At 39.1% G+C, this 14232-nt stretch overlaps 2 protein-coding genes across 4 annotated transcripts in view; one reads left to right on the plus strand and one right to left on the minus strand.

The window, feature by feature from the left end:
* LOC107755090 (coronin-2B) overlaps window positions 1-6987 on the plus strand; it is a 43441-nt gene extending 36454 nt beyond the window's left edge. For 2 of the 3 annotated variants that reach the window (XM_016571754.1, XM_016571756.1), the window contains exons 8-13: window positions 728-824; window positions 1279-1391; window positions 2824-2914; window positions 3009-3148; window positions 3265-3339; window positions 3542-6987. In XM_016571754.1, the coding sequence (XP_016427240.1) occupies window positions 728-824; window positions 1279-1391; window positions 2824-2914; window positions 3009-3148; window positions 3265-3339; window positions 3542-3634 (609 nt within the window). In that variant the 3' untranslated portion in view covers window positions 3635-6987. Of the gene's footprint in view, window positions 1-727; window positions 825-1278; window positions 1392-2823; window positions 2915-3008; window positions 3149-3264; window positions 3508-3541 lie in introns of those variants that run through there. The other variant, XM_016571755.1, reaches the window with a different exon arrangement.
* LOC107755092 (acidic leucine-rich nuclear phosphoprotein 32 family member A-like) lies at window positions 4705-11642 on the minus strand. Its single transcript, XM_016571757.1, has 7 exons — window positions 10854-11642; window positions 8730-8879; window positions 8499-8621; window positions 8037-8235; window positions 7825-7934; window positions 7683-7737; window positions 4705-7560 (listed from the first exon to the last, which is right to left on the minus strand). Exons 1-7 carry the CDS (start codon window positions 10905-10907, stop codon window positions 7487-7489), a joined length of 765 nt encoding a protein of 254 aa, XP_016427243.1. The 5' UTR covers window positions 10908-11642; the 3' UTR covers window positions 4705-7486.
* Between the last annotated feature and the right edge of the window lie 2590 nt (window positions 11643-14232).

Here is a 14232-nt window from a genome sequence, read left to right on the forward strand (position 1 = left end):
GAGAGCGCGCGCGAGAGAGAGAGAGAGCGCGAGAGAGAGAGAGAGTGCGAGAGAGAGAGAGGGGGGGTCGCATCACAGTGGAGTCAACTGTCTTAACCGTGGCTTGTGTACTGCACACATACCAGCTTCATCACTGTGTCTGTCACGCGACTCTGTTCCCCTTTCGGGCTTGAACTGATGGTAAAACTAATGACATTATTTACTGTCTTTCAAATATAATTTATATTATATATAAATATTAATATTTTATATATAAACAAAACTATTTTCTTAAATATATACATGCATGCGTGTGTATTTATATATACATAATAAATATACACAATACACACACACATCTATTATGTAAACAAAAACTTTTATTTTGGATGCGATTAATCGCGATTAATCATTTGACAGCATTAATTCAAATAGAAAACTTTTATTACAATATTTGAAATTGTAATAATATCTCACATTATTACTTTTGATCGTGTTTTAAGCCTTGGTGAGCATGAGAGACTACTTTCAAAAACATTAAAACATTTTAACAAATCCCAACCACAAACTGCTGAATGGTAGTGTATATTTAGGAATATATTAGATATATAAATATCATCTTTCAGTTATATACTGAAAAGACATTATAGGGCATCATACGTTAAGTTGCTTTTACTGCCATCACAAATAATCACCTTAGAAAAAAACTGTAATTGTCTTTGAACTGACTTAGACAGTGTAATTGCAGGGTGATGGGAACATCCGGTACTACGAGATCACCCTGGAGAAACCCTACCTGCAGTATCTCATGGAGTTCAGGTCCCCTGCACCACAGAAAGGGCTCGGTAAAGCTGAATCCACATCCTTTGATGATCACACTACACCAGCAACATCTGTAAAATGGTGTAGGAAACTTTCTAAATTAACCCTAGAATGCAAAAAACCCAATACAGAAACCAAAACAACCTTCACAGATTGATAAAGGGGGTCAGAATGGCCCATATTGGATTTGGTGGTTTTCTTCATAGAAAGGCATCCTTGTTTTATCTTAATTTTCGAATTAACGAAATATTCCAAAAATCACACCCTATCAAGTAATTTGACTTCATGTCTTTATGCAGTCTAGGGTTAAACCTGGAATTTTGTATGTATATTCTTAGCACTTTTATTTTCTCAGTAGGACTCTATGTTGTGTAATGGTCTGTTCAAAATCAAGACAAAACCAACAAAGCATGCCAATTACCAGTGTCTAATGTTAAACTTCTCATATGTTCCTCTCTCATATGTGTATTCTGATAGGAGTGATGCCGAAGCATGGGCTGGATGTAGGAGCGTGTGAAGTCTTCAGGTTTTATAAGCTGGTCACTCTAAAGGGCCTGATTGAGCCAATCTCTATGATTGTGCCTAGAAGGGTGAGCATAAGCACCATGAAGCTATTAGATCACAGTCCATGGTTCCCAGTTAAATGGATCGTTTAGAGTTCCACTGAAGGATGAAGAAAAATTTGTGCTAGACACATCCCTTGTGTGAGGCCTATAGTTGAGTATCCTGCCAAAATGGCATTTTTTTTAAGCAAGCAGTCTGAAAGGATGGAGGAATCCATCAGCTGTTTGTTGCTGGTGTAACTGCCGCCTCAGTGAGACGAGAGTAGTGAGCCATGTAATAACCTCCATGTGAGACACAGCACGTGTGTTTTGTACTCTGTACACAATGGGCAGTGGCAGGTTGGCCCATTATCAGAAGGCTTTAAAAACAGTGGGAGGGGCAGCCTCCTATCAACACCACAATTTTACAACACACCCAAATAAATCCAGCGCCAGCTCTGTTTCAGTGCAAAGGGTCCTGATACCTATCAATCCATAACGATCATTCATGATAGAGGGCGAATCAGATGTTGCCCAGCCAACAGTTTAACCAAGGGGTTTTAAAATCAGGACACGACAAGAGGGTGTTCTGTAAATTTGGGAGGAATAAAATTACAGCGTATTTAACTGTATGCATATAGTTATGCATATTATATGCATATATTTTTCTTTCCTTGCAACATACATATGTTCAAGAATTGTATTTATTTGTGTTATATCTGTTTTTTTAGCACTGTTGCCTTTAACTTGCCATTTTTATGGAACTATTTTCTGGAAAGATGCTTTGAAATTATATTTATGTATTTATGTGTTATACAAATACATTTAAATTAAAAATGTTTCTCTAATATTTGGTAGAAAAAAAATATGCAGTGAACGTAAATATTAATTTAATGTTTAATATTGTAATATTTCAATAGTATTCTTATTTTTTATTTTAGTGAATTTGCAAACCAAATATAAAATTCATATTACTATAATTTAATTTGGGAAACAACACATGTACTATTTTATTTTATTTCATTTATTTATCACACAATACGTATTCTTTGTACTTTTAGCTGCCTTTATAATTTAGGAAGGACATCATCATATTTGGAGGTTGCAGACATTGAATGTATTAAAAACGTCTAGTTTTACTCATAGCCAAAACATTAGTCATTTTGCTTTATTTGTAGCAGAAGCCTTGCAGTTCAGCAAACCCTCATGAACCTGTAAGAATAAATCCCTGAATACCTGGGATTAGTTTCACTCAGATACTGAGTTACCGTTTCATCCATAGTTTCTCACAGTACACTAATTACACATCTGCACAATGAACACAGTGATAATAGTGCTCTTTCTGTGAGCCTCTGGATTCCACATATTAGTTTAGACTCAACATTTACCTGCCCAGAGCCTAACACATCACCAAATACTAATGAAGGTCTTAAATCTAACTATAAAAATAACAGTAAATGAAAACCTTCTTTCTTTGCAGTCAGAGACATATCAGGAGGACATTTATCCCATGACTCCTGGGACAGAACCTGCTCTGTCTGCTGATGAGTGGCTCAGTGGAATCAACCGAGGTAAAGACCTGCAGTTATTTTCAGAATAAAAATATTTGAAAAGACAAATGCTGAAATAAAACTAATCCATGTCTGCATGCGCACAATGGTCTAGGTCCAGTGCTCATGTCTTTAAAAGAGGGCTACAACAGAGCAAACAAACTGGTGTTCAAGGCCCCTGTGAAGGACAAGAAGGGTGGAGTGGTCAATGGGATTGACCTGCTAGAAAACGTGCCTCCCCGTACAGAGAATGAGGTGTTACCACGATTCTGTTAAGATTTATTATGGTTGTTATAAGGACAGTTTGGCCGATACAGTTTCTAGCTGAGAGGTGTTTATATGTGTGTAACCCCGTGCTTTATGCTCTACAGCTCTTGCGGATGTTCTTCAGGCAGCAGGAGGAATTGCGGCGACTGAAGGATGAACTTACGCAGAAGGACATTAAGATTCGACAGCTTGAGCTGGAGCTCAATAACATAAGGAACAGCCCAAACATCAACAACAATAACAACAGCAGCAGCAATGGTAGCAGCATTTGACACTGGATCTGTGCTGTGTCTTTTGATCTCCTAAAGTGACACACTATAAGCCCTGAGCGCTGCTGAAACACACAGGCTTCCTTTTGAACTTACGCAGAAGGACATTAAGATTCGACAGCTTGAGCTGGAGCTCAATAACATAAGGAACAGCCCAAACATCAACAACAATAACAACAGCAACAGCAATGGTAGCAGCATTTGACACTGGATCTGTGCTGTCTTTTGATCTCCTAAAGTGACACACTATAAGCCCTGAGCGCTGCTGAAACACACAGGCTTCCTTTTCCTAAAACCAAGACCACAGGAGAGCAAGCGCTTGTCTTCATAAAGCAGTGTTTCACTCTGACCCCCAGTGTTGACCCCACAGCTGCTGTGTGCTAAGTCGACTTTATTGGAGTGATGATTCACTAACCCTGTGAAAACTGTCCCATTACATGAGCTTCAGTCACACTGTTGGTCCACCTGCAGTGGACTGATTCTCTCTATATGGATTGGTTTTGGTACAAGCTATTCATTGCATTATCATCTCATTATTGTAGACTTCACTAGATTTAATTATTAGTAATTATTTATTTCATTTTTTTTCTTTGTGCTACTTAGCCTTGTTCTAAATAGCTTAATAAACGTGTTTTAATAAGGTCAAACAGACATGCTTCACCCATCAAGCTGTTATCTCATGTAAACACTAGGTCTATTGCATCATTTTGATATGACCCACAGTGCTGTTTTAATGTAGAAACTCAAACACCACAGTGCAGTAATCTTACACCACAGATGATATTTATCCAATTGACATGCTCCTAAATCTAGAAGTATTGGGTTTTACTAATATAAGTTGGGGACTGTGTTGCTTCACATAATTTATGTGAAATATGTTCAAGTCAGTTTATGAACGCAATTCAAATGGGTTTTTAAGTTAAATAAAGTTCAGAATAATTTCATAATTAATTTTGAAAAATCACGCTTTGCACCTGATGAAAACATAAAAGTCCACAAATTGTAAAATGCAATTATGAAATGAATTAGTAATAGACGTCGTATTAGAGACCTACACTGTAGTTCCGTAGGAAAGTCAAGTTTGAAGAGAACGTGAGAAAAAGAACGCTCAACGAATTAAAGAATGAGACACAGAAAATGTTACATTTTTTGATTCTGAAAGTTGAATGAATGGCAATATTTCATTTTAAAGACTTACTGTGATTTATAAAGCATAATTTTACTTTTTTATTACATTTTAAATCAAACATATTTATTGATTTCCATTTTCAGTTCATACTTTTAAGTGTCTTGAGTTTTCAGGTTTGTAGCTTGTAACCATGAATTTACTGTATCCTTGTCGTCCTGTTACATTCAAATTATTGACCTCTTAAACAAATAGCTTCTTAGATTGGATGTAAACTCTTATAAAGTGCATTGTATTCAGCTTTGAACTTTCAGTGTAAACCCTTTTAAATGTTTTATTGTAAAGTGGACAAATTCTTTGCAGGCAAATACATTATGCGCCACGAAACACTACAGGTGCAATCACGCTCTTCAGTGCGTGCTGCTCTCTAGAAGTTACCCTATTAATTATGATTTAAAACATTGATTTTGCCCAGAACAAACTGGACCAGCTCAAAAAAAAAAAAGTTTGGACGGCCCATTTACTGGAGCACCTATGAGCTAATGTGTTAAAATGTTATCCCTTTTAAAATATATTTATAATCTGATTCCCAAATGAATTTATGATTATAAATAACCTCGCTCGACCAGCACGGAAAGCAAAGTCGGTCCACCTCTGAATTCAGACATTGTGTGTTTGACCTTTTCCTGCTGTTTAATGAAAACACTATGAGCCTCAAACTTTTTGCGTAAATATTTTGCTTCATAAAACAATAACACAAACCCCAGCATCTTCTGCTTTATCATTGCATAGTAATAGCGCGTTTTGAGGTAAAGTGCACTTTAGGGATTCTGACATTAGGGGGCGGTAAAGCCACAGTCTTGCTCATGTCAGCACGTACTACAGCAAGGCCTACACTTGCCATGAAACAGACTACACAGCATCCTCTTAACATGATAAAGAGCAGTTCAGACACAAGCAGTAGTGCTTAAAGGGATAGTTCACCTTTAGTTGCTGGTCTCCATTGACTTAGTGTTTTTTTCCATACTATGGAAGTCAATAGGAACCGGCAACTGAATGTGAACCATCCCTTTAAGGAACACTGGGTAATAATAACAATGGGCCTACTTAAATGGGCCAAACTGTGAGGAACAGGTTGTTTATGTGGACTGTAGCTACATTCCAAATCTTATGCCTGATAATTGTGCATCATTGAAGATGTTGAGGTGGATATTAATTTGTTCAGTGTGAAGTGCCAGAATATTTATGTTTTACTCAGGCCCCTTTCATGTTGGTGTTAGACAAGTCGCTCACTGCCTACACAAGCACAATTAATGTTGAAATATTTCGTGCTGACAGTGCCTAAAGAATTATGAGGCAAGACATTAGACTAACCTTTGTCTTTGATTAAAATGAAGAGCATTAATAGGTAATCACTACTCTGTATTTCACTATTCATTATGATTAACTAACTACAGCATGTTGCACAAAAGGTAATTGCATACTAAGTAAAAACCTCTTCCTGAGGAAGAATCCTGTAATGTGCTGAGCCGAATTTACTCAAATGGTACATCAAATCTAACTGTCTAGACTGAGACTAGCTCAATTTACCTTACGATCTCACACTCACAAACTGGCAATCTGTCCACACAGATCATAAGAACCACCTCAGTTACACTATACGCAATGCTTTCATGCTCATGTTAGCAAGGCACATGCTTGTACAGTAAATATTCATTGGAACAAAAATGCTGACTTTTATTCATGTGAAATCTGAAGTCATCTTTTTAATAAAAATTTCAATCAGTATGATCTGACAACTGGACACAGCTCAGTTAAAATTGCGTATGCGTTCTATTTAAATTGGCATGATGCTTCTGAATATTTACACAATATTCAGCCACGTATCATCAAAAAAATACAAGCTATTTTCCCTGAGCTTCACAATGCAATTTCACTTCATATATTCAATTAACCCACTATATCAGTGGCGAGGTCATATACACTTGCCATCTCTGCACAAGACTTCAAATACATAACCTGTTGATCAAGTATGTAATCACATCCAATTACAATGTGTGGATTTTCTGTGGCTGTCAGAACAGAGAACTTCAAACTACCATAGAGCCTGTTGCGTTTTCATTCATTTTATTACAGTTAATGGTTACAACTGAGATTATTTGTGAAAACGTCTGCCATTATCAAAGGGAATCAGAAAAAAAAATATATATTTGGTCATTATTTACAAAGAACACAAAACCTCTGAACTATCCACACAAAAGGGAGAAGGGGTTTAGGGCTCATTTGACAAGGGCAGACATTCGGCTCTGAACATTAAAAAATAAAATAAAAATAAAAATCACATTGAGAGGTTGAGCCGTGCATGTCCAAGCAGACATCATGATGCATTCTTCATGCTTAAATAGCACGTCACGTGGTGGCGGTGGTGATGATGATGAAAACACCAAAGAAACAAAATACACAAAAGATGCAATAAAAAAAGTGGGTTAGAAAATGTTCTTCCTTGAAATCCAGTAGTCAACTTTAAAATAGAGTCAGCCATGCACTTCTAAAAGGTTTTTGGTTGTTTTTTCTTTTTTAATACACAAGTCATCACCAGCATTTAGGCATCAACAGTAAAGACACGGGAAAAATTACAAGAGCATACTGGTCTTTTTTTTCCAACAATAATAATTTTCCACACGGTGTTGTCAGCCATTTGAAGAACTTTTGGAGAAAATGAAGGGAATAAAACTGAAAGTACAAACCAAACCAAAAGAAAACAACAACAACAACATCAACAACAAAAAAGCTAAAAACAAATATTTAATGTGTCCTCGTTTATACTAACCCACCCCCTACCATTTGAATACCTCCCCAAACCATCGCAGAGTGACAATAGGACAGATATACAGGGGTTAAACGGTCAGATCACAATAGGGGAGTGCATGTTCAGTCATCATCTTCCTCCCCTTCCTCCCCTTCCTCATCCAGCTCTCTTTTCCTCTTCTGACCCCGCTCCTCCTCTGTAAACACAACACAGGAGATACCAGATGTTTTGTTTACTCTTACTCTCACCCTGCTTACCAGCATTCAACAGGTGCTGGTAACCCTTCGAACTTTACAAACAGTTCATCTATTCACTTACCAACGTCTTCCTCATCATCTACCTCGCCGTCATTTAACTCTTCCTCCTCCTCTTCCTAAAAGTGTGCAAAAAAGGCACAAACTGACACCATGTACTATATTTGTAAATATAAGAGGAATAATCATTATTTTCCGGCATTAACCTCTCCGCTGATGTCCTCTTCTTCCTCCTCTTCTCCCTCTTCCTCATCATCCTCCTCTTCATCTTCATCTCCTGGAGCTGCCTCTTCATCATACTCCTCCTCTTCTCCCTCTGCAGACAAAATTAGGTCAATGACAAATTAGTTCCTTGATCTCAATTAAAAAACTGAGAAACCTCGAAGCACTGTGTCAGTCAGACTCTTCACAAACATACCATCTTCATCATCCTCATCATCATCTAGGCCTTCGACGTAAGCTTCGGCGTCAGAGTCGGGTGCTTCTTTATCCTCTTTGTCATAGCCGTCGAGGTACGTCAACTGAGGGAGCAGCTTGAAAACATTTTCTCTGTAGTCATTCAGGTTTGTCACCTCACAGTTGAACAAGTCTAAACTTTTGAGGCTTTCCAATTTTTTCTGTTGGGAAAAAGACAGGAGAACAAATTAATAACAATAATAAATTGTTATTTTTATAATTTCAAGCCATCTAAAATCCAAGTCAGGCAACAACATCATTATTTAGATGTGTTATTCAAGAATATTAATAATAGTAGTGCTTGAAAGTCTCTCAACAGTGTTATCAGTGAGCGTATACATAAATTAAAATATATTCATCACTAAGTTCTAAGTTACTAAACTCCACTAGTTACGACTCCAATGATACTATAAACACATCTTACCAGGGGTTCGATGGTGCTGAGGTCTTTAATTTTGTTGCCGCTGAGGTTGAGATGGGTGAGGTTGGGACACTTCTCTGCCAGTACCTCCAGACCCCCTGAGATTCTGTTATCGCTAAGCTCGAGCTGTGCAAAACATGATTCAGTGCCATATTAATAAGACTGGCAAAGACTTCACACAATCAAAAAATATATTTCTGATACTACTGTAGTAGTAGACAAAGCATCTATTACCTTTTTGAGTTTGTTTAGCTTAGGCAAATTGGCGACTGATGTTAAGCCTACATTGATTGTGCTTAAAAATTCCAGTTCCTCAAACTCGTCAGTGAGGCCCTCAATTTTGCCCTCATTTGACCGACAGTTGTCGAGCACGAGCTCTTTCACCTGTTAAAGGGCACATAAGATGAAATGTTATGATTAACGAATACAGCATTTGTTACAGTCTCCACCTGAGCAACGCCGCTTAAATTCATTCACATTAGGGCTGTTTCTAACTTTTGCAGCATGCCAAGAGCACTGTGTTTGTCTTTGTTCACCCAACAAAAGGGCATAAAATATGCTCACAACTGAAAATAAAACTAAGGAAACGACCTATTGTTATCAGCAATTACTTAGAACAAACTGAAAAACAGCGTCCATTCTTAACAAAATATGAATATGTTAATCAGATTAGAATGAGAAAAATAAAGAGCACAAATAAACACGTCGCCACGACCGAATCGGGCGCCATGCAATGTAAAGTTTACTTCAGCATGCGGTCTACAGCACCAGATAGGGGATGTTTCGGTGCTTTTACAAAAGCTCACATTTGACTCCCTATCCAACAAAATGGCTGACTCCGCAACAAGCGGCGTACATTGTTTTCCTGAGGGTAGAGCATTTTTACTATAGTGTGTGCGTGCTCGAACAGCAAAGTAAAGACGCGTAAACGATAGCCTGGGTGTTACACAAATGCATTACATTGTCTTGGAAGAGCAAAGACACGAGGACGGACCCAAGAATTCACGAGTAGGAGGGGCAGAGAGGCGCATGATAATGCAACGGAGTCGCTCTTTAAGCGAAAGGTATCGACTTTCACGGAATAAAAATGAAATTTCAGGCTTCGTACACGCTCGGCTCTCTATATTCAACGGTTCTGTTCGGTTCAAAGCATTGAAACGGCGGCAACGATTCTCTGCTCGATTAAATATCGTGCGTCTTTGTTGCTGGTTAAAATGGCGGCTTGTCCTAGATCTTGCAACTAGAGCAGCGCAGCTTCAAGTTGCGTAGCACTCGCATAAGCGCCCAGTCTGTCAATAACAAGCAGAGCCACACGGCTGAAAATCTCTTTATCCTGCCAGTGGAGACGCACAGAAGTGCTCAGAATACGGTTATGACATTTTAATTACGAGCTCTATTACAGCGTATGTAGGTATGCGTACAGGGGCAATAACAGGGACCTTGATAACGTTGCATTGAATTGATCAGACATGGTAGTTATATTTGCGGGAATCGATAAATAGTAAGAAAAACACGGAGGATATTTATGAAAGAGAGAGTGCCGATTCGCTCTTTGCATTCCGGCAATGTCGTCGACAAATAATGCAGTTTTAAATAGGTTTGAGCACCTTTACGCAACTAGATATGCTCGTTTCCATATATATATATATATATATATCAAATAGGCGACTATTAGTAACGTGCCAGAAGCCCACGAAAAGATCCCGCCTAAGTATTTACACAACTTTCTTTGATTGAGGAACGGAAATACTTTCGATTTAGACTCAAATTCGTCAATAAAAGCCTTTTGCTGGAGATATGCCACGAAATGTATTTGACCGATCGGGTTATCGCAAGCTATCTGTCAAATCGTCTGCACAGCAATTCACAAAATGCGTCCCACAACAAGTTAGCGAACTGGCCGACGACCACTGTGACTGGCGAGTATGAATGTTGAATTGAAAATGGATGTGCGAAAGTGTGAGAGAGGCATGAACTGACGGCAGGCGACTTTTGCAGCACTGAGGATGCAAAGGAAAAGGGCGCGTTCAGGGGCTACAAAGTTACAAATATGGCTTCTCACGCCGCTTCCCTTGTTTATACACTGAAAGCATTGAGCTCTTGCAGTTTCCGACCACAGCATCACCAAAAGGTCTCGCAAAAGTTGGGAAAAAATAATCAGTAAAACTGTTAAACTTATGGGCCACACTGAGATAACAATTTCCAAGGCTCTAGGCTTGTAACAAAGTCGCCGCAAACTTTTCATTCAAGACATCAACTTGAAGCGTGCACATCTAGCGTTTTCCATCCACGCAGAACTACTCTAACCAACAGTTTTTATTAAAATCACATCACTCAGCAATTAATAAAGATGCTTACGTCTGACGGCGTCCGGTTCCGCAACTCCAGGTGAATTCTCTTTTTCATATCCATCTTATTGAACTCTAAATGAGTGATTTAAACCAAAGAGCGCAGTTAGACTTGGAGTCTTTGCTGCACATTCAGCTATAGCCTCTTAAACTAGCTATTGCGAGTCTCACAAACTTGATGTCTCGGTGGGTGGGAGTTGGGTGTGGGATTGTCGTCACCGGTGACCAATTAGAAGCGCGGAATGGAATGTGAAAACACTCACAACTACACTGACGACCAATCAGCGGTCGATCACAAACTGGGTGGGGTTACAGGAACTGTTAGGTTGATCCACCGAATGTGTTTTAGGGTGACATCTATGCGATAAAATCAACTGAACTGTCGAAGGCGCAGAGACCAAACGGATATGGTAGTTATTTTAGTTTAGAGTGGGTTTATCCACACTTAGACCAGGATATAGGCGTTATAGGACTACAGAGACATTTTGAAATAAGCTGGCGTGTTGGTTACAATAAATGCAACGGTCGTGTAAGCGAGGGCTGTACACGTGTTAAATATTTTTGTCAAACTACTGCTTTCTGTCTCGAAGCACACAGTTTCCTGGCATGTAAAAGTACAGTCACTTTGGACAGATGGATTAGTAGACCGTCAGGAAAACACGACCCCTCCCCCTTTTGGAGGGAACGCACGGTGGCGTCCACTGAGGCTTTCCGCGCTAAAAAAAATCTTTATTTCTTTCCTAGTTTACGCAGTAAACAACGGATTTTTCTCACTGCATCTCACAAAAAAGGGGGGTTTCATGCAGTGAGTTTTAAATGCGTTAACGTTAGTCCTGTGTATATAAACGCTGCTATGTAAATAAGATTTAAACTGATAAAGCATAATATTTCAGCGCGAACCAAGGAAAGGTTGCATAACAAAATGCACTAGACAAAACATTTATACAAAGCGAAAAGCAGTGATATGATATACATCCGCGTAGTTTAATTATTCCAAACGAGCCCCGCTATGGCAGAGCCCATAAGTTACCGGTAGCCACTGGTCTTATTAAAAACAAGTTTGTCACATGCACTTGACTGCCACATCGCACACTCCAACCACGGGCCCACGCTTTTTCCTACAGTTCAAACCAGCCAATCGTATTTCAGGGGGAGCATTCACTTCCGCTTCTTGCTTTGACTATTGTTGGTATTGAGGGGGAAAAAAACAAGGTCACCTGACTGTGCCCGGCGCCATCTTGATTCGCAAAATACAACACATTCAAACAATTATAATACCATTTATTGACTCTTAAAACGAACAAAAAGCAATAGACTTTACCTATATTTGATGTCATGTCTGTGTGTCGCTCCGCTACCCCTTAGAAAAAAACTGTAGAGCAACTGCTTGGCGCATGATTGTTTTCACAAGTGCACCGGCTGGGTTGTTTGTTGAGAGCGCATTTCACTGGCGACTCTGTCGTGTTACAACGTTATTTCGAAATCACTTCATACCAGGACATTTTGCCCTTGAAGAAAACAGAAAAAAAAATCTTCTCTCGATCTGGCCAACCCGCGCAAGCGGGCTATTCTCAAGCCCTTTTGATTGTATTTGCGCATTAGTTGAGACCATTTTTCCTCTGGGTGTGTCTCACTCGTTGTCTGAACGCCCTTGCTAGCAGTACTGCATCAACTGTGTGTGTGTGTGTGTGTGGATTTCATTGCAGAGTGCGTGCACGATGTGCGCAGAGCCAAATCGTATTCGCACGCTTTGTGGCACACACACGCACACAGTCGCTCCTTTTCACACCACCGACGGCTAACTTTTGTGCGTGAATGGCGAGGAACGTCATCAGGACAGAACGTAGAAAATCAGCGAACGTGCACGAACATGTTTGCTCATGCAAGCCAGAAATCACATTCAGGAGACTATTTCTTTCGCGGAAGACTTTATCGTTTTTACAATTACAATGAAGACCGCGTGTATCATGTGACTCGCCGAGAAGGGTTAGATATTTGAATAAAAGGTATTTGGGAAAACGTGGGGTTGTTTTAAGAGGACAGATGGATTGATGAGCATTTGCACCATCTGCTATAATGCTAAAAGAGTGGTGCAAAGGATCAGCTCGTGACGTGTTCAATCATCAACCTTGATAATTCATGTCAGTGTCACTTTACAACAATGCTTTTCTTTTTATTACCATCTTCGTTACACGAGATCAGTTATTTTGTGAGGCAGTGTCAGAGGCATCCACTGCGTTTTACAAAACTGGAGTAGCATGTGTCAAGTTTTATTTGTCACAGCAGCACTGTACATGCAAAAATGTAATAAAAAAGTTCAGACAACAGTGCAAATCAATAGGGCAGAACCCCTGTTTCTGAATCATAATGTCACAAATGCATAGTTCTTGCCACTCACTACTGTATAAGTAATAAATACTTCATGACAAAAAAATAACAATAATAATAATACAATTATTTACTCTGTCCAGAAATTAGTCGTAGCTAGACTTCTGTAGCTCTATGCCATAAAAGAATTACCAGACCACTAGTATGGCAGCTTATCCACCTGTTATATTTAAACAAATCCTTATTTGGATCACACAATTGCAAATAATAATAAGTGACGTGACACGTGGCCAAGTATGGTGACCATACTCGGAATTAGTGCTCTGCATTTAACCCATCCAAAGTGCACACACACAGCAGTGAACACACACCCGGAGCAGTGGGCAGCCATTTTTTTGCTGCAGCACCCGGGGAGCGGTGCCTTGCTCAAGGGCACCTCAGTCGTGGTATTGAAGGTGGAGAGAGCGCTGTACATTCACTCCCCCCACCTACAATCCCTGCCGGTACGAGACTCGAACCCACAACCCCCACTAAACTGCTCTACATTCGAATATGTGCTTGTTGATTTGACTAATGTTTCAGGGCGTTTCTGAACTGACCTGGGACTGTAAATAAAGAAACTTTAGTAAAGATCTGACTAGTTTTCTAAATGACATCCTAACTGAAAATGTTTCTGTAATGCCCCTGATATATTATTTTGACTGTGTTAGCACTGTTTTCACAACTGGCGAAAGACTTCCTACTAATTTTATTAGTGATCCCATAAACTCTTGAGGCCTTAGACACATATATTATGTATGTAAACAAAAACTTTTATTTTTGGATGCGTTTAATCGCGATTAATCATTGCCCAGCACTAGAACATACATGTAAATGGAAAGATTTGGGTAGTATTCAGAGGCGGACAGTAACTAAGTACATTTACTTGAGTATTGTACTTAAGTACACTTTTTGAGTATCGGTACTTTACTTGAGTATTATTTTTTCTGGAAACTTATGACTTTTAACTTCACTACATTTGAAAGACAAATATTGTACTTTTCACTCCACTACATTTCTAT

This window comes from Sinocyclocheilus rhinocerous, unplaced genomic scaffold (assembly GCF_001515625.1).
Source record: "Sinocyclocheilus rhinocerous isolate Xijiao unplaced genomic scaffold, SAMN03320098_v1.1 scaffold591, whole genome shotgun sequence".
Taxonomy (NCBI): Eukaryota; Metazoa; Chordata; class Actinopteri; order Cypriniformes; family Cyprinidae; genus Sinocyclocheilus; species Sinocyclocheilus rhinocerous.